The 24,052-nt window shown below is 40.8% G+C and overlaps 1 protein-coding gene across 1 annotated transcript; it reads left to right on the top strand.

The window, feature by feature from the left end:
* Window positions 1-4,247: 4,247 nt before the first annotated feature.
* On the top strand, window positions 4,248-19,647 carry Rab32 (RAB32, member RAS oncogene family). The gene is made up of 3 exons (XM_076926846.1): window positions 4,248-4,639; window positions 12,833-13,107; window positions 16,842-19,647. Exons 1-3 carry the CDS (start codon window positions 4,396-4,398, stop codon window positions 16,989-16,991), a joined length of 669 nt encoding a protein of 222 aa, XP_076782961.1. The 5' UTR covers window positions 4,248-4,395; the 3' UTR covers window positions 16,992-19,647.
* Window positions 19,648-24,052: the final 4,405 nt, after the last annotated feature.

Genomic DNA, 24,052 nt, shown 5'->3' with positions numbered 1-24,052 from the left:
CATGTTGACCAAATTTACTATAGTATCCTGACTGGGTGTACTGCTTTGAATAAAAATGGCCTCCAGAGGCCCATAGGGAGTAGCACCATTAGCAGGTGTGTCACCTTGTTGAAGGAAGTATGTCACTAGGGGTGGACTTTGAGGCTTCAGAATCTCAAGCCAGGCCTAGTGACTCGTTGACTTTGTGGATCCAGATGTAGAACTCTCAGGTTCCTCTGTAGCACTGTGTCAAATAATTGTATCAGCACTGATTCAGTCACAGTGACTAGTCTATCGCTGTGAAATAATAACTGGGTGACTAGTGTGGAATATGAAGGCTGGTGTCTCCACACAATTTGTAAATTTATTACCATCTAAGAGTCATAAGTTTGTCAAAATAAATCATTGGCCTTAGACAACTTTACATGTAAAACTGGGTGAAGCTGAGAGATGGCACGGGAATAAGAGCACTGGCTGCTCTTCCAGAACACCAAGGTAGAATTCTCAGCACCCATATGGCAGTTCACAACTGTCTGTAATTACAATTCCAGGGTACCTTTTGGGCCTCTGTGGGCACCAAGTGTGTGTGTCACCATACAGGCACAAACATACAAGCAGGCAAGACACCTATACATGTAAAATATTTTAACTGGGTTCTGCAATCTCTTCATTTTTAATAAACTTAATATTGTACATCCTTGGAAGTGAAATAAGATAAAGAACAAATTAAACATATAGATATTGGGAAGTAAAAGAATCAGTAAATGCACATAGGCATGTAATATAATTCTAAAAGTAAACGCTTAGAATTACACTAATTTAATCTTGATTCATTATATACAAGTCTTTGAATTTGAAGAATGTGACCAGCAGGAAGGAACAGAGGGACAAGAGATGTCTATAGAAAAACAGATACAAAGTACCTTATATACACACATGTATAGAATTGCTTTGGAAGAGTAATATAAATGTGTAAAATTTACAACATTATCTTATTATTGAAAGATATTAAATATTTGCATTATTATAATGGTTCATCACGTTTACACCATATCAATATATTTAATGATTTAGTATTATATCAATTTTCAGTTCTTCTCAAACTAATCAGTTTTACTCACTCTAGTTCCAGCAAATTGCCTGGCAGTGTGTCTACAGAAATTGACATTAAAAATCAGAATGTTAAAGGCAATTTTGAGGGATTCTAGACTGTTCCCAGAAACATACACACATGCATGCATATGCACAAACATGCCTTTACATGTACATATAAACACAGAATATAGAAGAAAATGGTGTGGTTTAGAAGAAACTGCATAACAAAGACACAGTAGCCACATAGGTTTGGTACATAAGCCAATAGAGGGGAGGCAGCACACAAACAGACCTGTTCTTATGAGAACCCATGAAGTAAGAGGGGATGGCAGCCCAGAGCACAGAAAAACACTGTCTTTTCTATAATGACCCTGAAATTGCTGGGTTTTAATGTTAGCATCAAGAAAAGCTGATTTGAAACAAATTTTCAATCTTTGTTTCAAGAATACCAGGCTGATTAGTATAATTTTAGTTCCCATCCAATGATTATCACCAAATGGTATATTTTCATAAAATGCATATGCAAAAAAAATGTATCAGATCATTTGAAAATTGCTTCTCTGGGACTCATTCCAACATGGAGTCCTCAAGACTAAATACTTTGTCCAGTCTGTCTTTCTACCTCAAGTGTCCGAAAACACTTCTGGGCACAATTGTAAGCTTTTGAATCAATGAAATAACATATATGCCTACCAGAGTGACAAGACTCAGGTAAATCTTTTATCTAGCACATAAAGAATGGAGAGAGTTTTGTTGGAAAAGCTTGAGAGGTTTCTCCTGTGGGCAATAGATTCCAAATGAAAGAGAAAGCAAACACAGGAGGAAAACCTGTGTGGAAATGCTGAGCTGTGGTCCTAGAACTTGAGAGGCTAAAGCAAAAAGATCTCAAATTCAAGGTATGGAGTAAAACCCTCCTTTCAAAAAAACACACACAAAAAAAATTATGTGAGAACATCAAGTGAAGCCACTTTTAAATGTAGTAAATGGAGATTTTTATTTCAAATTAAATAACCCATTCAGTCACAAGTCTCAGAATCTTTGTAGTATTTTCTTTGTTATGTACAAAAACAAAAAAACTGTTTCCCCATGTCTTAGTTAAGGTTTCCGTTGCTGTGAAGAGACACCATGTCCAAGGCAACTCTTATAAAAGACAACATTTAATTGGGGCTGGCTTGCTGGTCCTGAGGTTCAGTTTATTATCATCATGGAGGGAATCGTGGCAGCATCCAGGCAGGTATGGCATTGGAGGAGCTGAGAGTTCTCTATCTTGTTCCTAAGGCAAACAGGAGGAGACAGCTAGGCATTAGCATTGGGTGCCTCCGGGCAGCTAGGGGGAGAGTCTTTAAGCCCACTCCCACAGTGGCACACTTCCTCCAACAAGGCCACAGGTACTCCAATAAGGCCACACCTCCTAAGAGTGCCACTCACTCCCTGGGACATGTATATTCAAACCACCACACCCCATTAAAACAATCCATAATTATAATATCTCTCCATTCTTCCTTCCTATTTTGCAACCATCCCTAATTCAGGTACTGTTCAACACTGATATTACTTAAAATTATGAAAGTCTTCATTCTTAAGTCATGTATGTGCCCCAAGCTCATTACGTTTTGTTTGCTAAATCCTGATTCCAGGGTTTTCCTTGTAAAAGATTAAACAGAAGGTTTGAGTTCCTGGGGGGGAGGGGGGTTGGGAAACAAGCTTACGGTTGAGCCAGACACAGAAATGACTGAACTCTAAACCAAAGTATGGTCCCAGCATTGACAGCACCTGGGACTCTGTCAGAAATTCTGGATCTTTACAAATGACAATCCCACAGGCATTGTGGGAGATAGTATGGTGTTGTTCCCTCAAAACGTAAATAGAGATGCTACATGATCCAGAAATTCTACTCCTTGGTACTTATTCAAATGAAACAAAATCAAGTTGCATGTGTGGATGTATAGTTCTTGGGGTGTATGTGCCACTTGCAGCAGGAGAAGCTGACGGAGGAGATCCAACAGTATCCCATAGAACACATGCTATTTCTCACTTTTATAAACGTTTGAAGGATGGAGATCTGAGCTTAGCTGTTGTGTAGAGGTATTTAATAGGATACACCATGGCTCAGGTGGGCTTGGGCCTGGACACCAAACTAAACCTATTGTCCTATCCTGTCTTGGAGCACCTGCCTGCTAGTTTTACAGCTTGGTGAAGGGCCTGAATGGTCAAGAGTTTCAGAGAGGCAGGAGTGGGTGCCACGACCGATCCCTCTACTAGGGAAGCACCTGAAATCTAACAATAAGCATCCATTTTCAGACCAAATAGTAAGCCATTGTGTATATACACAAACATGTTTGCAAATATATGTTTTTGTATATTTACTCAATATAATTTTCATTCTGCTGCTCGTGGACACTTCCATTCTTGGCTATTGTGAATAATACTGTTATGAATTTAGGCGTTCAGTCACCTCCCTGGAGAAGCTGATTTTATTTCCTAAGGGTATATCCTCAACGTATGTATTTCTGAGTCACATGTAGGCAACGGATATTGGAAATCACTCCAAAGCTAAAGACGAAACAGACAAATGGAAGTTCATTACCTAGAAATTTCTCTGGCCACCAAAGCAAAATGAAGAAGACTACGGACTGGCAGTAAGCTGCACATCCAGACATTAAGGAGTTCACATTGCTGGTCACCAAACAAACAGAACGGTCAAATGCCCAGTTATCAAATAGGCAAGGTGATCTGAAGAAACACTTTTCTAAAAAGAATATAAAAATGGCCAACGTGTGCATGACAGAAGAACTTGACATCAGTAACCATCAGGGAACTGCCAATCAAAACTCCATGCTGGCTTCACCTCACACTTATTAGGATAGCTATTATCAAAACAGCGAGAGATAGTAAGGTGTGGAGAAGAGAGAATGCTCGCACAACATTGCAGATGATGGAAATTCCGGTCATTATGGAAAGCAGCATGCATCTTCCTGTAAAGCTAAACTAGATATATCATAGGACCCACCCTTAGTCCTTTGCAAGTTCTATCATCTGACCCCCGCCCCTGGTTGCTAGACATCAAGGACCTGGGCTCCTGACCTCCAGGCTCCCCTTGTCTAAGGCCAGCAGGGGGCGCTGTGGACCGCGCAGGGTCGCGCGGGAAGAGGAAGTGCCTAGACCAGGCTCGCCCCACGCAGGGAGCACCCAGATTGTACTGGGCCAGCAGGGCTCAGTAGGTTCCGGGTCCGGTGACTCGCCTGACTGCATCGCCGGGCGCGCAGACGGAGGATCTGTCCTGTTGGTCTTGGGAGAGAAGTTCCCACGGCCGTGGCGCCCATGGCGGGCGAGGGACTCGGGCAACAGGGTGGGACGGTCACCGGAGCGCCGGAGACCCGAGAGCACCTCTTTAAGGTGCTGGTCATCGGAGAGCTCGGTGTGGGCAAGACGAGCATCATCAAGCGCTATGTTCACCAGCTCTTCTCCCAGCACTACCGCGCCACCATTGGCGTAGACTTCGCCCTCAAAGTCCTAAACTGGGACAGCAGAACGCTCGTGCGCCTGCAGCTGTGGGACATCGCGGGTAAGAGGACAGCGTCCCTGTACCACCAGACTCTCACTCCTGTCTGCCTCCTGGTTCTTCTCTGTCCTTTTCTCTGCCCGAAGGAACTCTCGGCCGGTTGCTCTTTTAAAAGTTGACAAACAAATCGGGAAGATGGGGGACGCCTGGAGGGGCTGAAAGGGTCCTGGAAAGTCGACTTTGGGAGGCTCCCCCTCTCCTACTGAACTTCTTGTTGGATAAAGGACTTGCCTGAAGTTCCACTATCAGTTAATGCAGCGGTTCTCAATCTTTGGGACCCGACCCCATTCTCAAGGGTAGCCTAATATCTTTGGAGAACACAGATATTTACATTAGGATTCATAACAGTAGCAAAATTATAGTTATGAAGTAGCAACAAAATAATTTTATGATTAGGAATCACCACAACATGAGGAACTGTATTAAAGGGTGTCAGCATTAAGAAGGCCGAGAACCACTGCGTTAGTGGTACAACTAAAACCAACAAAGCCAGGTTACTTTTCAACCACACCACGCTCCCACCCCACATTTGACTTGGGTCTGTGCCTCTCTGATGTAAGAGTTTTCTCTCTCCGGAGCCAAGAAATTTTACCTCTTTGTGGCGACAGACAAACTTAACAATTTACTAAGAGGAATTGGAGCAGTGGGTGAGATAAACTTGGAACCTAGCCAAGCCTTTATGATGGGGAAACTCCATTCCTCAAATTCCTCTCACTTGGGAGGCCTGGTGACCCTGGGGAAGGGCTGGGAAAGTTCTGAAACTTTCCCGATGCCTTCCCCTCCCTAAACCAATACTTAACGCCTTCCCTTGGGTACTTCCCTATCCCACAAACCCTGAACTGTTTTCTTTTACTTTCACTTGTTGCTCTGGAATGTAAGAACCATTGTCTTCGAGCTGGGATTTATGAATGCCTGTGTTCTAACTGGTGTGGTAGGTGCCATATGGGGGTTCAACAAAAGGTGGACTTTTGTGAAGTTTAATAGATGATAGCAAAGGTTAACCGGCTTAGTCACTGGAAACGTTCAGGAGCTCTGTCTGCCAAGAAGCATTTGAACGGGAGCTTGTGTAAAACTGGAGAGCGAACACCTTAGTATTCAGTCCCTGGAGGGTATGGTTCCACCACAGCTGGCAGTAGCCTGCAGGGACACATGACTTCTGTCAGGTAGTAAGTACTGTGTTCTTTTATAGCCACTCCACACGAAGAAGTATTGAAGAATTTATAAACATTACACGCGTTTGCCTCAGAGCAAAGTCTAACATGGATAAGAAGAATGTGCATTTGTGTACATCAGTATCAATTACTCAGAAAGTTATTTCACCTTGGGTTAAGCTTGTTTTGTTCTTTTTTTTTTTTTTTCTCTTCTCCTGTAACAACTAAGAATGTATTTCAGGTGTTCATCCTATAAAGCCAGAGGCTTCGTTTGCAACACTTGGTCCTACTGCCCAGAACACTGGTGAACATTCTATTGCTTCTTGACATCATCTAACATCCTGAAGGTCACCTTACCATGTGACAGTAACCAGTAGGGATATCCGGTGCAGCTTTTTCACAGAGATGGTTTGGAATCCCTGCTTGGGATGACAGTTCAGTTTCTTTTAGTATGTGCAAATTAGTAGGACATGAACTATGCTCAATTATGTTTGGAGAGTTGAAGAAACAAGGTCAGGAGTTCAGAGTTGTAGTGGCATATGCTTTTAGCCGCAGCAGTTAGGAGGCAGAGGCAGAGGCCTCCTGGTCTACAGAATGACTTCCAGGCCAGCCAGGACTACAGAGATAAACCCTGTTTCAAAAAAAAAAAAAAAAAAAAAAAAAAAAAATCTGAACAACAAAGAATGAAAAAAACCTTTTCTTTCTGTATATCACTTCTGCTCTTTGCATGCCCCTCCCCCACCTTTGCTTTCTCTCTATGACACTCAAGCTGGCCTCCAACTCTAGATCCCCCTGCCTCAACTTCCCTAGTGTTGAAACTACAAAAATGAGCCAGCACCCCCAACATCATCCTTCCTGAACAGAATACCATAGCCTGGAGGGAGACATAGCCCATCTGCCTTCCCTCATGACACATGGTTGCACTCTCGCCAAAATCTGAAGCCTGAGTTTTACTGGGAAGGAAAGACACATTTTATAATCTCCAAAAGGGATCTCTGGCATTAACTGTTGCTCTTCAACAGGAACACTGGAAGCATTCAGCAAATATGCAACTGCAAATAACCGAGCTAGAGAAAAACTTAGGAAGTAACTAGACACTATCAGGCTTTTCTCAGAGTCTGAGCTTGGGCAAGATGCCCTCATATGCTCAAGAAGCACAAATACCTTGGATTTGGACTGGAATCTGCAGAACTACAGCCTTAACTAGTCTTGCTTTGAACATTGGAGTTACGAGTGGGTCCTGCTTAGCTCGTACCATTTGAACGAGGGAGACATTGTGTAAGAAGACCATGCCAAAACACTCCCCGAAGGCTAAGCATATGCCATGTGTGATTTACAAGGCTGAATCATACTGAGCTCCAAAAGAATAAAAGTATTCCCTGGTTGCACAACAAAAGGTGGAGCCAGCCATTAGCCATGACTCACTTGCTAGTTTCTCTTCAGTACCATTGTCCTGGAGGTCGTAGAGGTGGACAGAGCCGTAAAACTAATCTACAATCAAAAAGCTTTGAGAAGTATAATAGGCAAAAATTACAGAATGCTTTCTAGAAAGGCAGCCAAACAGGTTCATGTAAGCCCTTCAAATTGAAGACCATAGTAGTTTCCTGGTACAGGCCTCAACAAAGTGTTTTTCATCATACTGAAGGAACCCAAATTAGAGCATGCACCTCATATTGTAGAGGTGTATTAATTACCATTTCTTACTTATCTCCATTCCAGCATTGCCAGTCATTTGCTTACAAAGTCATGTGCGTCTTTGCTTGTGAAGTTCAGATATTCCACAGTAGACAAATTTTCATTGGCTTCATTCTTTTTAAATATGCGTTTTGAAAGACTTTCTAAACTGTGGACATTTCTGCAATGGGATGAGATATTTCACTGGTACATGGCTACAAGAACTCACCCTAAAATAATCAAAGCATTAATTACAGATATTTGCCTGGTTTCTGGTAAACACTCACTGATGAAGCCCTGTTGAGCTATATTGCCGAGGAATGAAGTATTATTTTTCAAATACATTCTTGGAGGCATTGTATCCATTGTATGTATGGGATGCTGACCACTTGGTTTTTTAGGCTTTCCATATGGAATTTTCTCAGTTTCTATATCAACCTGGGAGATGTCTTCTGAATGGCAAAACTGGAGATCAAGAAAAGGTTTTAGAATTCCGTCCAAGTGTTCTCATCAAAAGCCTTTCCCCTTTGACCCAGCAAGCCAGGCATGGGTGGCTCTTTCAGTCTGCTTTCTGGGGCAGAGATGAGAAAAAAATTATATATATATAATTTTTCCCACCCCATTTTTCCCCTACTGGATTTTATAGTTTGCTTCCACATCCTCTGCCATGGCTTGTGATTGAACATGTTGGCATTCCTATTCTGATTATCTGGAGTCTCTCTCATCAGGACCACAAGGGCCTTAACATTTACTGTCAGTAACATACATGGATTGTTTAGCATCTGCCCTGACAGTAGACTTGGCTTTATCTGACCAATGTGTCCATCCAACCATTTTTTTTTCATGCATAAGTCTAAGGTTGGGCATTCCAGGACTGCTGTCCAGTACTATAAAATCTTTCTAGACAGAAACTGGCTTTCCACTGCTGAGCTATTCCAAGGCTGTATTATTTGTTTCAGTGGTTCAGTAAAGTGGACATGTCTAGATGCAAAGGCAGCTAAGAAATATAAGACTCGTGTTTTAAACTGGTCATGGAACTCGCTCCAAAACATTCTGTAAAGGGGAGTTGGGGCTAGCAATTAGCAATCCTGCATACCTGCCAAATCAGAATTCGAACCACTTGGAAGGCTGTCATCCATCAGACACTGTGGGTGACTCTGACTTCTACTAAAGCTGAGAGACATCGTTCTATCTTTGGCTCTGGTGCACCCTGGCAACACACCCACCTTCCCACTACTCTTTAGGAGCTTAGCACTGAGTCAGACAGCCTGCTTGGTGTCCATGTTCCCTCGGCCACACCTGCCATGTCTTTCACTTCCCTGGTTACACAGTGCGTCCATAGACGGGCCCTCGGGCCATCCTCACTCTAAGTGAACCATCCTCACATCTCAGGAGCCTCTGCTAGAGCGCAGTTTATGGACATGGATAGCTCTGGAGACAGGACACTTTTGGTTCCTAGTGAATACATTCATTTAAAGGGTTAGGAACAATGCCATCATTTAAAGCTCTTATGAATTTGGACACAAATTAGCACGGAATTTTTATTTACATAGATAATAATCCTGCTAAAATCTATGATCCAAGATTGCCTGTTGCCAGTATTTCATAGGGCACCATGAGATTTAAGGATTTTTTTTAAAGAGTCCTTCAATTTACTAATCAGAAACTGGATATTTCTTCAAGTGACCTTGTGTAGGTAATGGGTAACTCGTGTTAACTGTCAGCGGGTAGAGAAGAGGTGAGGACCTCTAAGTGAGGATACTAAGGACCGTTTCATTCTATTGCCTCTTGCCTTGTGGTATACAATTTATATTCTGAATTTCAACTAATATTACTAGAAACATTTGGATTTATCAAGAGGGAGGCACAAATATAATACAGAGGAAAAGCAAAAGCAAAGATGGGACTCTCAGGAACGCATTGCTGTGAATTGGGCTTCCGATAATCTCAGAATATGATAGGTTTTTTTTTTTTTTCAAAAATCTGAATAGAAATATATTCATTGTTTTGGGTTTTTTTGTTTGTTTGTTTGTTTGTTTTGTTTTGTTTTGTTTTGTTGTTTTTTTGAGACAGGGTTTCTCTGTGTAGCCCTGGCTGTCCTGGAACTCACTCTGTAGACCAGGCTGACCTCGAACTCAGAAATCTGCCTGCCTCTGCCTCCCAAGTGCTGGGATTTACATTCATTGTTTTATTGTTATTATTTTCATTTGTTTTAAAGCGGCACAGCAAAAGATTCTGTGTATTTTTTTTAACCGAATGGGGAATATTTATTCCTGAAAAAACACTAGTTTTGCTGTTCGATCATCCACAGGGTCGTTAGTGTGGACTTCTCTAAATAGCAAGATAAATAGTTCAATCCCTTGCCAACTTATATGTTTTAAGACTTTGGCATTTGCATATGTGAGAGCTCAGATGCTATCTTCAGAGCCTGCACAACTCTGAGCTTGCTCTTCTCATCCTCCATGCCTGCCAAACTTTCAAATTATAATCCACATCCCCATCCTCCAGAGGCGGAAGCACATTGTTTAAGAGACAAAACATTTTGAGAGTTGTTGAAGATGTGCTGTCAGGATGTCAGCAGCAATGTGGATGACAAAGGCTGCCCCTAGTTGCAGAGTGACTGGTGCGTTCGGCAACAGGGGATCTATCCTTCGCTACTGTAATAAAACACAAGGTGCCTGGGAGAGGGGTTGACATCGAAGCAGCACTGTACTGTGCCTGAGGAAGTCTCTGTTAATTACATGGACAAGCATCTCTTTTGGCACACAGGACACAAGCAGAAATGTCTATTCCAGCAAAGTCTGGGTTAACAGATCAGATGGTACAGTGGTACTATCAACTCAAAGAACTTGAGTATCTCCTTGGGACTCTGTTCTCTCATTGGTAAAATAAGAGAGCTGGACTAACTGGATGTTCCCACCTGTCTCCCAGTTTTGATCAGTATGGCTCTTCTGGCATTGCCCAAAGAAGTTGTTGCATAGGGTTCTTTCTAAGTTAATCTCATTTTTTTTTTTTTTTAACAAACTCTTTAGTTTGGTTAACCTCTATGTTCTGGTCAGTTTTCCTTTCTATGCAAGCTTTAAGTCTGAACATGCACACTCTGCAGGAAGTAAAACTTCCTCAGCCCCTCCTCCCAGAACTAGTGAGGACAGTTTTCCTCCCTTACCCAGCTTCTTCTTACTCAAAGTCTCATTAGGTCTCAAGCCAGGTCCTTTAGCATGGACAGGGCTGTCTGCCTTCTGGTAAATATCTGTTCTAACATTTTGACCTCTTTGTTATCTGGGTCTTTATCTTCTTGCATGAAAGTTCTCTTTCTGGTCTTGCTTTGGATGCAGATTTTCACTGCTAAGTAAAGTGACATCTGGTCCCCCAGTCAGTTCCTCTCCTTTTCATTTGCTTAATTGTATAACTGACACTTTTTTCTTTTCATTTTACATACAGGGTTTTTAAAGTATAGTTTGTGATGTGAGGCTTGTCAGGAAGAATTTCCTTCTAGTCTTGACATCTCGGAAAATCTATCTGACATTTCTAAGCCAACATATCTTTCCTCAAAATTTCTTACCATAGACATTTCTGGTTTTGTGTGAGTGATCAGATGGGGCATGGGAGTACATCTTCCAATACCATGGGTTACGACTAACAAAAAGTATTTGTGCTTTTTCTGGAGACTCACTAAAAAAAGCAAGAAAACTCAAACAGCTCTTTAGAACATATAGTTATCCATTCTTTTACTAATTTCACACCCTATCTTTTTGAAATTCAAAGGATGGTCAAACTGAGAACTATCTTATTACCCTGAAACATTAACCCTTCCATCTTTTTTAACCTAAGACTATCTTAGAGGGGCTAGATACTTGCAGCTAGCCTTTTCGTGTTCAGTAATTAAGGTTCATAACAGCGAATTTCTTTAGGCTCACTAGTACAAGTTGAAACAACTTCAATCCATCTGTCTAGTCTTTTTTTTTTTTGTATTAGTGTCCTTGCTCTTGGACCATTAAAATATTCTGAGTGAACATATTGGCATAATTGTTCAATGTATGTGTATAGAGAAAGGTAGAGGCTAAGTTTCCTTAAATGTCAGCATTATGATCTAATGAATTGCACAAATAAAGTAAATGAGATTTATCTTACTAATAAATTTGAACATGATAGGTCCCAACATATGATCATTTGTTACAATGAAATTCAAATGACTTGACTATACCTATGAAGAGTCACAAGGCAGCGTTTATAATTATAATGGCCTTATAGAAGTTGGAGAAAAAGCATTTGCAGTTTGAGGTAGCTTTGTGTATGTTTTAATAAAATATAGATAAAGCTTGTTCCTCATCATGTGTTCTAACAAGAAAGTGTGCTTTCATGCTGTCTTCGTTTTAGATCACAGTGATGAACTTAGATTCTTACTGTTTGCCACTCATTCCCCCCTTCTGAATCTAGTCAGGAATTTGACAGCCTAAAGGTTGGCTTAAGAACTCTTGGCAACTGCAAGATAGTTTAGACTCATAAGCCTGCAGACATGAAGGAGTCAGAAGGCTTGCCTCCTTTAGTTAGTGTCACTGTGATCTGGATCAAGCATCTTTTTGTCCCTTGTAATCTGTGAGATAAAGACTGATAACTTCATTAAGTGAAAGATTTGTTTGGCAGCAGATAGTAACAGTAAGACTTGCAGGCCAGTCTGGATATGCAGACAGTGGGTACTCTATTGAGTGGCAGAATTTGCTCAGTGTTTAACAGAAGTTCTTTTCAAAGGCCAACATCAGAAGAACTGTGCAATGGGATCTTCTCATACCCATACAACTGTCTGTGCCACTTCTTGTTGTCAAAGCACATGCTTTCCATTGTCTGCTTCTAAGAGGAGAACAACTTTGGTACCGAGTCAAAGGTAGACAAAACTAAAGATGTAAAGGGACAGGCTACGTTGTCTCCTGTCCTGTCCTGTCCTGATGTTTTGTGACTGGCCTTTTACCATGTCGTCTCTCTGCATTCCCTAAACTTCAGATTATTCTACTCTTGTCTCACCTTCCACTTCTCCCTCTCTGTCTTCCTAAGTGCCTATCTCCTCTTAGCCCAATGGAAGAGAAAGCGGAAACAGCTATCTGTGACGCCTGCCATACTGGCATCCTGAAGTTTATGGTGAATATGTCCTACAAAGGACTAGTTTCTCCTGTTGAGCAAATTATCAGCCATTTCTGCTAAGTCCATGGGTCTTGGTTCTGTGTGAAATGTCCTTAATCCCACCAGTTTATTCTGCAGTGAGCGGGAAGATGCTTGTTTCTCAAAATAGATTTAAGGATCCTGGAGCACGCACCTGCACCTAAATGTGACCACTTCGACATTATGAACATTTAATCTCCTTCTGTTTTATCTCTAGGACAGGAGCGGTTTGGAAACATGACCCGAGTATACTACAAGGAAGCTCTTGGAGCATTCATAGTCTTTGATATATCGAGAAGTTCCACATTTGATGCAGTCCTAAAATGGAAAAACGATCTGGATAGCAAAGTTCATCTTCCCAATGGCAGCCCCATTCCTGCTGTCCTGCTAGCTAACAAATGTGACCAGAAGGACAGCAGCCAGAGTCCTTCCGAGATGGACCAGTTCTGTAAAGACCATGGCTTCACTGGATGGTTTGAAACCTCTGCCAAGGTGAGCTGGCTTCGCTGATCAATTTATTTCTGATGTCCTTGTTGGGCTGTGATGGAATGTAAAGTGTATAGATTGATTTCTGCAAGGAGATTTGTAAGTTCAGAATAAGAAAAGCATAGTGTGGATATGGTACTGTCTCCTCCTCTGAAGCTGAAGTGATTTCAGAGTTAGCTGACAGAGCCATGAGCAGGAGAGCAGAGCTGTTGTTCCGAGGAAAACTGTATGACGTTTTCTGCAAGCTTGAATCCTTAACCAAGGTGTTTCTCTCGTAATGATGGAGTGAATGGGAGATAAGTTGTTCTTTTGAAAGAGGCAAAAAATACGAGGAAATGTCTTTGAAAGATGAATGTCATATGCACAACTCACGCTGAACAGTCCCCAACAGACTGGATTAGCTCTGAGAGCTTTAAGCAAGAGCAAAACATCAACATTGACTATGTGCTTCCTCCTGAATAATTGAATGGATTTTTTTTCTCCTATCTTGGGGAACTGCATTTTTTTCTGTCTTAGAAAATAGAAACACTAAGTTAAATTTTGAGAAGCTAAACCATGTGGAACCACTAGAAAATCAAGGTTAAAAAAAAAATCAGAGGTCAGAGGTACACTATACTAGACAGCTGTATACCCTGGAATTTTTAAATATGAGGATTCAATAACCATCAGACTTGCATAAAAAATAAAGACCTTTTTGAGAAATTCTGTAATAAATATAACATTAATTTGCATATTTTTTATATTATTCCAGATTATAATATGCATAGTATAGATGTACATATATATTCTCTCTCTCTCTCTCTCTCTCTCTCTCTCTCTCTTTCTGTGTGTGTGTGTGTGTGTGTGTGTGTGTGTGTGTGTGTGTGTGTGTACATTATTGTTCCTCCAAATCTCCTCCTCGTGGAGTAATGGCTCTGGGATTCCTGTCAGGTTGCTTTTAGTTTTACCCACATGGTGAGAAATTATTTGATGTCGGTTCTCATCAGAATGTTGAAAGCAAGCAATGAGTGACCACATCACAGGACAGCCTCAAAGTGTTGAGTCATTGGCCAGGAGTCTCCTGGAGGCAGAGTGAGTGAGTGGCCCCGGCCATACACTGTTTTGATAAATATGGTGTCTTATGTTTTCCTTACTTTCATGCACAGACAGTTGTGGTAGAAGAAAATGCTCAGAGGTGATACAGGAGTTAGTTACCCTGACAGGAAGGAGGAAGCCACAGGAGGAAAGCTGTCATGGAGAGACCGAATTTTTCAGGCCTGGGCCTCTCACTACCCCATGTACATGCTGGACAATTTGCTTTAACTTCCCATAGAAGAGCAGTGTGTGTATAGTAGCATGTATATGTTGGGGAATTTGCTATATTGTCTCTAAAATTTTATGTAGAATTTATTTGATCTTCTAGCTAACAAATTTTAATTTATATAAAACTCTGCTTATAAAGTTCATAAACGATTGTCAGAGTCATAATACCTAGCATTTGAAACTGTATAAGCAATTGATTTTATTACATTTTAGACAAGATACCATGTAGAAGAGAGAGGAGGAACATATTGATAAGGGAACATTTTTATCCAGTTGTATGCTTCCCTCAAATATTCTAGGAAGATTTCCTGTGTGGAAACTCAGGAGTTTTCTGAGCTCTAGAATCTAGAGTATAACATTATTGTGAATTTTGGCTTTAAAAGTTTAAAAGGAATTGAATCTGGGCTTTAGATACTACCAATAGATCTATTTCTGGGATGGTCAGCAACTAACTTCACATCTGGATTTTGCTGGAATTCTAGTGGTGTGGCTTCTAATAAGTATATAGTCAGAAGATTGTCTTGAGTTCACAAATTTAGTCTTTTCTCCTTTGTGGCTCAGAATGGATTTTAATATGAAACTTTGCAGCTCATTTCACTGGTTTCACTGGTTTCTGTTCCCACTCATCTCTGAGTAACCACTGATAGAGAGCTGTCCTGCTTGAAGAGGAATACCTCCATAGGCTCGTCGATTAAACACAGATCTATTTGATAGAGCTGTTTGGGGACGTTTAGGAAGTGTGGCCTTGTTGGAGTCAATGTGTCACTAGGGACCAGATTTGAAGTTTTGTGGTCTCAAATCATTCCCAGTTTTCTCTCTCTCTGCTTCCCGCTTATGGTTAAAGATGTTATGATCTCTCCCTGTCAGCTAGTTGCTCCAGCCACCAAGCCTGCCTGCTTCCATGCTTCTCCCGGCCTGAATAAAAGCATCACTTCTAAGTAAACAGTCCCACTGTCAGAGAAAGTCTCCACAAGTGAGGGAGCAGGCAACAATGCACTTTATAGTGTTGGATTTGGTTGGGTGCATTAATGTAAATAGCTTCATACTTCAAATCTGTGTGTTCATATGTGCATTTATTTTCATATATATTTATAAATATATTTAAAATAAGTAGGTGAGAAGAATGTTTGTGTATGTGTGTGTATGTGTGTGTGTGTGTGTGTGTGTGTGTGTGTCTGTGTACTTATACTTAGTAGCTTTCTCAGCAACAGGACAGGCGGCAATCAAACCATAAAAAGAATGAATATTCCTACTCCTTACTATCCAGTTTGTAAATACAATTTTTTTTTAAACAAGCAGAATGAAAATACCCTCAGAAAGACATGATCCCACAGCTGATGGGAATAGAAAGTGAAGATGTCCTTGAAATAGTCTGTGTTGCCTGCAAGAAGGAAAGCATTAAAAAAAAAAAAAAAAAAAAAAAAAAAAAAAAAAAAAAAAAAAAAAAAAAAAAAAAAACAGTGTGGACATATCACAACGCATGGGTGTCTGCTTGTAGAGGCTACAAAATTATAGGACAATCACAAAGTGCAGAATTACTGTGCTGGGTTTAATGGGTATAGTTGATAACAGTCCATGATGTGCCCAAACTAATGATAAATACATTTTCCTCACTGTAGAGTCCTAACTAGTAAACATAGAAAAACTGGTACAAATGAAAAGATGATTTCTAATGTCACAGTAATTTTGCTTAGAGGATAATTAATTGGTACTAAAGTTAGCAGGGCAAGGTGTATACAAAACAGGCTATTTATCTATTCATCAAGTCCAAAGGGTGAATTATAACTTCTCAACAATAAGCTACCTGGGAGCAATAACCTTAATCCAGGTGTCACCTGCATGCTGCACACGTGGGAGGCTGTCCCATTCCCACTAAGAATGTGAAACTTGAAGTTAATCAAAAGTTAATCAAAACTCTCAGAAAGCCCCCAGGCCGAAGGCTATTCTCTGGTCAGTGTTCTCCAAGATGTCACTTGAGGTCACAAAAGTGTTGTAACCACTAAAACCTTTCCTGTGTCTCATTAAGTAACCTCCCACTCAAGCTGGGGTAACAATTCTAATTAACTCAGTGAATCACACACACACACACACACACACACACACACACACACACACACACAAGACTTGAAAATAGGAGGAAGACTTCATGGGAAGAAGGGGCTTTCCAGGGAGGGAAAAGGAGGGGTATGAGAGAGAATCATGGAAGTGAAAAATGACTAAAATTTATTCCGTACACATGTGGAAACTTTCAAAGAATACTTAGCGAATCAATTAAACCAGTGTCTTGAATTCTTAGTGAAACAGACAAGAGCACTGAAGAAGAGGTCGTTGACTTGCTTACAGTGCGTCCTTCGGTGTGACTCTCTAGGCCCCTTACTGCACTGAACATTTACTTCCAAGGCCATCGCTAATCCTCCTTTTCTGTGCTCCTCCTCCAGGATAATATAAACATCGACGAGGCCACCCGCTTCCTAGTGGAAAACATGCTTGCAAACCAGCAAAGTATTCCTATCGAGGAAATCGACATGGACAAAATTAAACTGGTGGAGGAGCCCGTTACCACAAAGCCCAGGTCCCAGTGCTGCTGATGTGTCTCTGTGCCCCGTGTGCTGTCTCCTTCCTTGGTCCTGCGCGAGTCTGAGGATGCCCCTTCCCAGCCCTGGGTACCATCATCTCCCGTGAATCTCCCTCAGGGGCACTTTACCATCCATCTGCACAGGAACTGTCCACCTAAAGCTGTGGAGAACTGCTCCCACGAGAGGCCCTGTGACTTCACCAGTCGACCCCTCAGGCTCTTTGTGTACTGCCAAATGCAGACTAATGTTTACAGCCTTTGAAATATTTTTGTACATGGATTTCAAAGGTTAGCTTTTAGCGTGAGGACTAGGTGGGGGGGTTAGAAAAACTTCCCTCCCCATGGTGATCCTGACATTTTGAGTGACTTTGTTCCTGTATACAAACCTCACGTAAGCACATTTTTTTAAGGTGTTAGCTACAAAGATTTGAAGGCCCCACACAGTTAATATCCAAGTCAAAACTTTGTACGTAGGTCATGTAAAAGTTTCATCCTTAGATAACGTGATTCTAGAACGCATAGCTGTTGTGTAACGAAGTCACTCTGAATCAATCACCTTAAGAACCCCCTTTAATTAGTCAACTGAGCTGGGAATGTGACTCATTTATACAAAGTGCTTACCTAGAATGTGAGAGACTCTCTGGATCTCCAGTTCTGAGACCAAAAAAAAGTTAGTACCATACCTGCTTTATGGGTGTCTCCCTCTGCATCCTATCCACTCTAGGTGTAGCTGCCACTACCACTCGGAAACAGTATAAATGAACATTTTTTTTCTCTGCCCTGTATTCTATGTTTATAGCCTAGAGCCATATTGAAAATACAGTGGTACTAAGTGGAACTTGTCTTTCTAGATTTGTCATGGTAATAATGGTCAGGAGGAGAATTCTTTTTCGAAGAATATGCAATTATATCCAAGTTTCTGTAGTGTGAAACCTGAAAGAAAGTAGACTATGTATAGTTTTGTCTATGGTTTTGGATACTGGTTGTATAAAGCCGAGGGCACTTAGGAAGATCCAGTATAATGTATTGCCCTTAAGTCAGTGAAAGAAAGGAATAAATATTTTAACCTAACCCTGTGTCTTGAATGAATGTAGATCTAGGAAGGTACTTTTGGTTTACATCTGTCATCCCATTCCTCCTAAAAGGTAGGAATCCATGGCATATCTTGGCTACACAGCAAGCTCAAGGACAGCCTGTGCTACACAAAAGGCTTTCTCCAAAAAATAAAAAAATAAATAAAAAATTGTTTTCTGTTGAATTTTAGATTTAGTTACTTTATGTATGTGCTTTTATCTGCATTTGCTCCTATGTGTCATGTATGTACCTAGTGCCTGCAGAGGTCATTAGACTCTCTAGAACTGGAGTTACAGATGGTTGTGACCCACCATATTGGTGATGGGGGCCAGACTCACAACCTCTGCAAGAGCAACAAGGGTTTTTGATCTCTGGGCCATCTCTCCAGCACCTTGATTTTTTTTTTATTTATAAGGGGCTTACATTATGCAAAGGTTCAGCTTCTTAAAGGAAATTTAAAGAGCATTTGTATCATAGCCTAAAGCTAACAACAGCATAAAATACTGGGCATACTTGTCTCCTGAATCATGGTCACATGGTAGGTGAGCATGCAGCCACTAATAACAAGATAAAGAAGGACTCACAGACTCTCTTTTCATTAAACTTAAGCCTCACCTGGCTATATAAGTGTGGCTATATGCTATATACTTAAGTAAAGAAATTATCTTAACCCATTGGCTATGTGATCATAAAGCCAGATTTTCTGAAGTGAAGGAATGGAATACCAGGGCTTGGTTAATGTGTGTAATATAATATGATCCTTATGGTTTTGTCATTTATTAAATCCCACTTTCTAAGAAATCTATATCACCCAAGCATAAAATACAACTTTATAATGTGTGTGACATCTCACATCCCGTGAAGAATGTATGGCTTGTTATCACCCTCAGATGTTGGAAACACTGAACCCATTCTAAATTACTATTGAAAGTGACTACAGTCACTTGGAAGCTCTTATGTGCAACTGGGTTTAGGTTTACATGTAACCTATCACATGTGAGGTCATTCAGCCATGGTCTCCAAATGAGAATCATTATACTCAACTTTTCCTTCTGTACAATGTGTGTCAACTTCCAGTAATCATTCAGGACAGTTTCTGGCAAAGCCAATTTCTGCTATGTCAAGTGGCATGGCTCACCTCGCTTTGTACTGTTGACACTTCAGAGAGAAAAGTGTTCATCTTTCGCCTTAATCTTAAACTCTTCTGTTTGTAACTTGAATACAAAATTTTAATTGAGGGTAAATTATATAAAAGGAACTAAATGAAAAAAAAGGCACTCTTTGTTCCCTCCACCTTTAAAAGCAGTTATACATTTAAAAACATACCCGAGCTCAAACACTGGTGTAAATCAACCAGTTAAAAGGGGTGTGTGTGTGTGTGTGTGTGTGTGTGTGTGTGTTTTCCCACTACCTGTATTGGTCTTAGACATCAAAATGTTGCCAATTTTCCTGTCATCTATGTGCAGGTCCTGAAACCCAAAAATGTTTCTAAAAGTGATCGGTGTGTAACACTGTGACTTTCCAATGTGTAGTTTCATTTATTTCAATACGTCTAAGGAACATTTGAGTTCTTTAATAAAATTTCTCAAACCTCACTTGAGACTTGCATGGTTTCTTGAAAATACATTCTTTTATGGAAATCCAACATCTATTTTGAAACGTTACGTGCTAATTAGTATTCTAAAGAGTACTCTGTTTGGTACCTATAGTATGCTCAAGACACTATTAAAATATAGTGCTCTATTTCCGTGTGTAAATCATTAATATAAAGTCTAGATACTTTAGACAATGAGCTAGCAATATAAATATTGCTTTCACTTCCTGAAGTCAGTAGACACTTAAGAGTCATACTAGCACTGATTAGAGATAAAATCGACATCATAATTCTTCACGTCTTCCTCATATAATATTGAAATTAGCCTAAATATGGGACAAAGAAATCAATCTACAAAAGACCTATAGGACTTCTAGGGGAAAACACAATGCTAAGGAAATCCTTTAACATTCCCAAGTACTAAGAGTCATAAATGAAAGCATACATTTGATAGAATAAGCATATAAATAAAGACAATATAGACAGAATTCTACCAAGCAACAAAATATTTGCAACCTATTTGATTAGGAATGAATTAAAGAGCAGAATAATAATAACAAAGAATAAAAATGGACAAAGAGTTCAAAACTAGCACACATGTATGTGTTACGTGTGTCTGTGCACTACTGAACCCGTGTGCACTCACGCAAGTAATCCAGAGGAGGATATTGGGTGACCTGCTGTGTCATTTTCTGCCCCTCACTCTTGATACAGGGTTTTCCCCTGAAGTCTTTGGCCTAGAGTTAGCTAGCTCCCAGGTCCTCATGGTTTCAGAGTAAACATTTTTATCTACTCAGCTATTTCCTCGGCCCCCAAACCATCACTTTTTGCACAAGAGGTCATTTGTGTCAAATACTTGTAATCAGAGACTGGAGAGGTGCTCAGTGAGTAAGAGCATTTTCTGTGCAAGCATCGGCTTGTTTTGGTTCTGTAAGACCCCCACAAAGAGAGGCCCTCCCTCAAGCCTCAGGAATTCGCGGCCACCCAATAACCCACAAGACACCGTTCTTGATGCAACAGCATCATTTCAGGATCAGTTGACTGATAGTCAATTCATAACCCACGCAGGAGCAGAGGAATTGACAAGACAGCCTGGTTAGGGGCGGTCTTATATAGGGGAAACCTTAAATGGGGAGGGGGTGAAGCGGTAACCAAGGAAACATAACATTAAAAACAGTGGAAAGTCTCAAGAAGTCCCAACCCATAATTTAGCCAGAGTCATGCGGAAACATCTTGTATACTCATCTTTCACAAGAATGTAACCTTGTCCAACCATCCATGCTTTGGGCCTTCCACACCCACAGGTGGGTTCTTGTCCCTGAGGTCTGAGGAATATTAATCAGCCTCTCCCTTCCTCTCCTGAATGTTAATCCAGCAAGTGTCCTCTGACTCAGGGATAATGTACCCCTCCTGGTATGTAGAATGCATTCCGGGGCAGTGAAGGCTTAAATCTTACATTTAGTTCCGCTTTCTTGGTGGAACTAGTGAACCTGCATTCTTTTGCTCAGGTCTAGGGGTCATAAAAACTTTCTATATTTTTCATAAGTTTTCTATGCCTTTCAATTCCAAGCACCCACATAAATAGCTGGCTATGGGAAGAAGCCTGATGGGAGAGGGGAACCCTATAATCCCAGTGTTATGCAGATACAGGAACATCCTAGAACTTGCTGGATGTCATTGACCTCAAGATCAATGAGAGATTGTCTCAGAGGAATAAGGGGGTGCATAATGTAGAAAACCACCTAATATTTTTCTCTGACTTCTGGGAGCATATAGAAAGAATTGATTACGTCAATAAAAAGGCCCATGGGATGCTAAAGAAGAAGCAGGTCAGGACTGACTGGAGGTATGGGTTAAATAAGTTACAAGCTGGTCAGGAACTAAGCCAAAGCATGTGTCCAAGGCATTTATTAATAAATTATTATTCACAGAGTCATCATTCTTGAAGAAAAGCAACTGATTTAAAAAAAAAAAAAACAGGAGCATAAGCCTCATGCTACTTACTGTGTGAAATTTTTGGGAAGATCTGTGAAAATATCTATTCCTTTTCTATAGGGAAACAATAATAAGACAAAAATTAAGAATTCTACCAAAGTCTAACTTTGTTAACCAACAAGTTTATTGGGGTTATTTATAAAAGCATGGATTAGGAGTTACTACAGGAATAGAAATGACTTAAAGACAGCTACATTGCCAAAAGCCCACCGGAGCACAGGTGATGGTTCATGAAGCTGTCAACTTGGATGTCAGTAAATCCTGTGATCAGCTCAGTACATTAGAGTGTTTCTCTTCCCTTTAGAATATTCCATATGTTAATGAGCTTCTCCTTGTCTTAGAACATCATATGTCTTAAGGACTTTTCCTTCAACATAAGTTTTGTCTCAGAAAAAAAAACACTATGCAACATATGTCCACATACACCATCAAATATATACTAACTATATTCTATATTCTTTCTCTCTCTCTCTCTCTCTCTCTCTCTCTCTCTCTCTCTCTCTCACACACACACACACACACACACACACACACACACACACACACAGAATTTATTTGAAAAAATAAATCTGGAAGATGACTTGGTGAATAATGTATTTGTAACATGATGGCCAGAATTTAGATCCCAGAATCTGAAAGATATAGAAAACTTATGAAAAGTATAGAAAGTTTTTATGACCCCTAGACCTGAGCCAAAAATGTAGGCCAGCCGGTTCACTAGTTCCACAAAACAAGCAGAACTAAATGTGAGATTTTTAGGTCTTAGAATTCACTGCCCCAGGATGCATTCTACATTCTGGGAAGAGTACATTATTCCTGAGTCAGAGCACACTTGCTGGATTAACATTCAGGAGAGGAAGGGAGAAGCTGATTAACATTCCTCGGACCTCAGGGAACAGAACCCACCTGCGGGTGGGGAAGGCCCAAAGCATGGAGATACATTCCAGGATGGAGGAGGTAGGGAATGAAAAGAATGGAAATTTTTTGAGACCCCTAGCAGATAGAATGAAGCCAGGCCAACTACGTTCCAGGAACCTAGGTGACCACAAAGCGGCAGAACCAAGAATACAGGTCAGCTGGGTCATTACAGAAACTGGCTGACCACAAAATATATAGTTGAATAAGGTTAAATTCTTGAAAAAATATGTAAAAGATGTTTCCCACACCCCCGCCCTGGATAATGGGTTGGGACTGTAGAGTGAAAAATTATAAAGGCCATTTTATGAAATATGTGTAGATTTTTCACCTTAGACCTTGGGCAGAAAAGTGCAGATTCCAGAATGAGGAACTGAATGTAAGATTTTCACCACCCCAGGACACATTCCAGGTGAATGTGAATCAAGCCTCAAACAATAGGCCCACCTATGGGTGGGAGAGGCCCAAGGCAGGAAGGCATTCCTGACTACAGATAAAGATGCTGCCACCTAGGTGGGGCTATAGCTGGAAGATAGTTAATCTGAAATAGTTGGTAAATGGCAGGATAGGACACAATAGCATGGCAAAAACCACATTTTTGAGAAGAATGAGTGTGCAGAGTGATTTTCACATGACTCTAGATCATTTGGGCTAGATTCTCTGAAATGTTCCACTGTTCTTGGTTACCCCTCCCTTGGTCTTCCCAGTGCTATGTTCAAAATTTGTAAAACAACCAATCATGTGTAAGCGCGCGAAAATGCAACCATTCATGTGTAAGCACGCAAAAATGCCTTCCTTTCCCCATCCCATGCTATAAAAGACCCTTTAACCCACCACTCTGGGCCAAAACCTTGCTCTTGGAGCTAAAGAGCTTATAATTTTGACCACCGGCTAACTTCCCTAATAAAGCCTCTGCTGATTGCATCCAGGTATGGTTTCTTGTGATCTTTGGGTGGTCGTGATCTCCTGAGACTTGAGGAAGGGTCTCCCAAGTATGGGGGTCTTCAGGACTTTCCAGTATTTTTATGGTATGGGCTGGGACTTTTCACTATTTTTATGATATTCTTCCTTGGTTTCCCCCTCAACACCCCCCCTCCCCCGTTTGTGGGTTTTTTCCTTTAAATACCCTGTACTCCCCTGCCTCGGTGTCGACACTCCTTGGAGTCACAGCCTCACCATGCTGATTCTGATCCCAAAATAAACCTCTTGCGCTTGCATTGAGTTCAGTGTCTTGTGAGTTATTGGGTGGCTGTGATATCCCAAGACTTGAGTGAGGGTCTCCCCTCCATGGGGGTCTTTCAAATCTATAATCCTACTTCTCAAAATGCAAAGACAGGGAACCCCAGGACCAGATGGTTAGCCAGACTAACCAGACGTGGAAAGTTCCAAACTCAAGAAGAGATCATGGCTCAATAAGTAAATTAGAGAGCAATTGAGAAGAAAACTGATGTTAACTTTTGGTTTCTGAATGCAGTACAGACATGTGTGTGTGCAGC

Source organism: Arvicanthis niloticus, chromosome 28, assembly GCF_011762505.2.
Source record: "Arvicanthis niloticus isolate mArvNil1 chromosome 28, mArvNil1.pat.X, whole genome shotgun sequence".
NCBI lineage: Eukaryota > Metazoa > Chordata > Mammalia > Rodentia > Muridae > Arvicanthis > Arvicanthis niloticus.
This window is presented reverse-complemented; position numbering and strand designations above follow the sequence as displayed.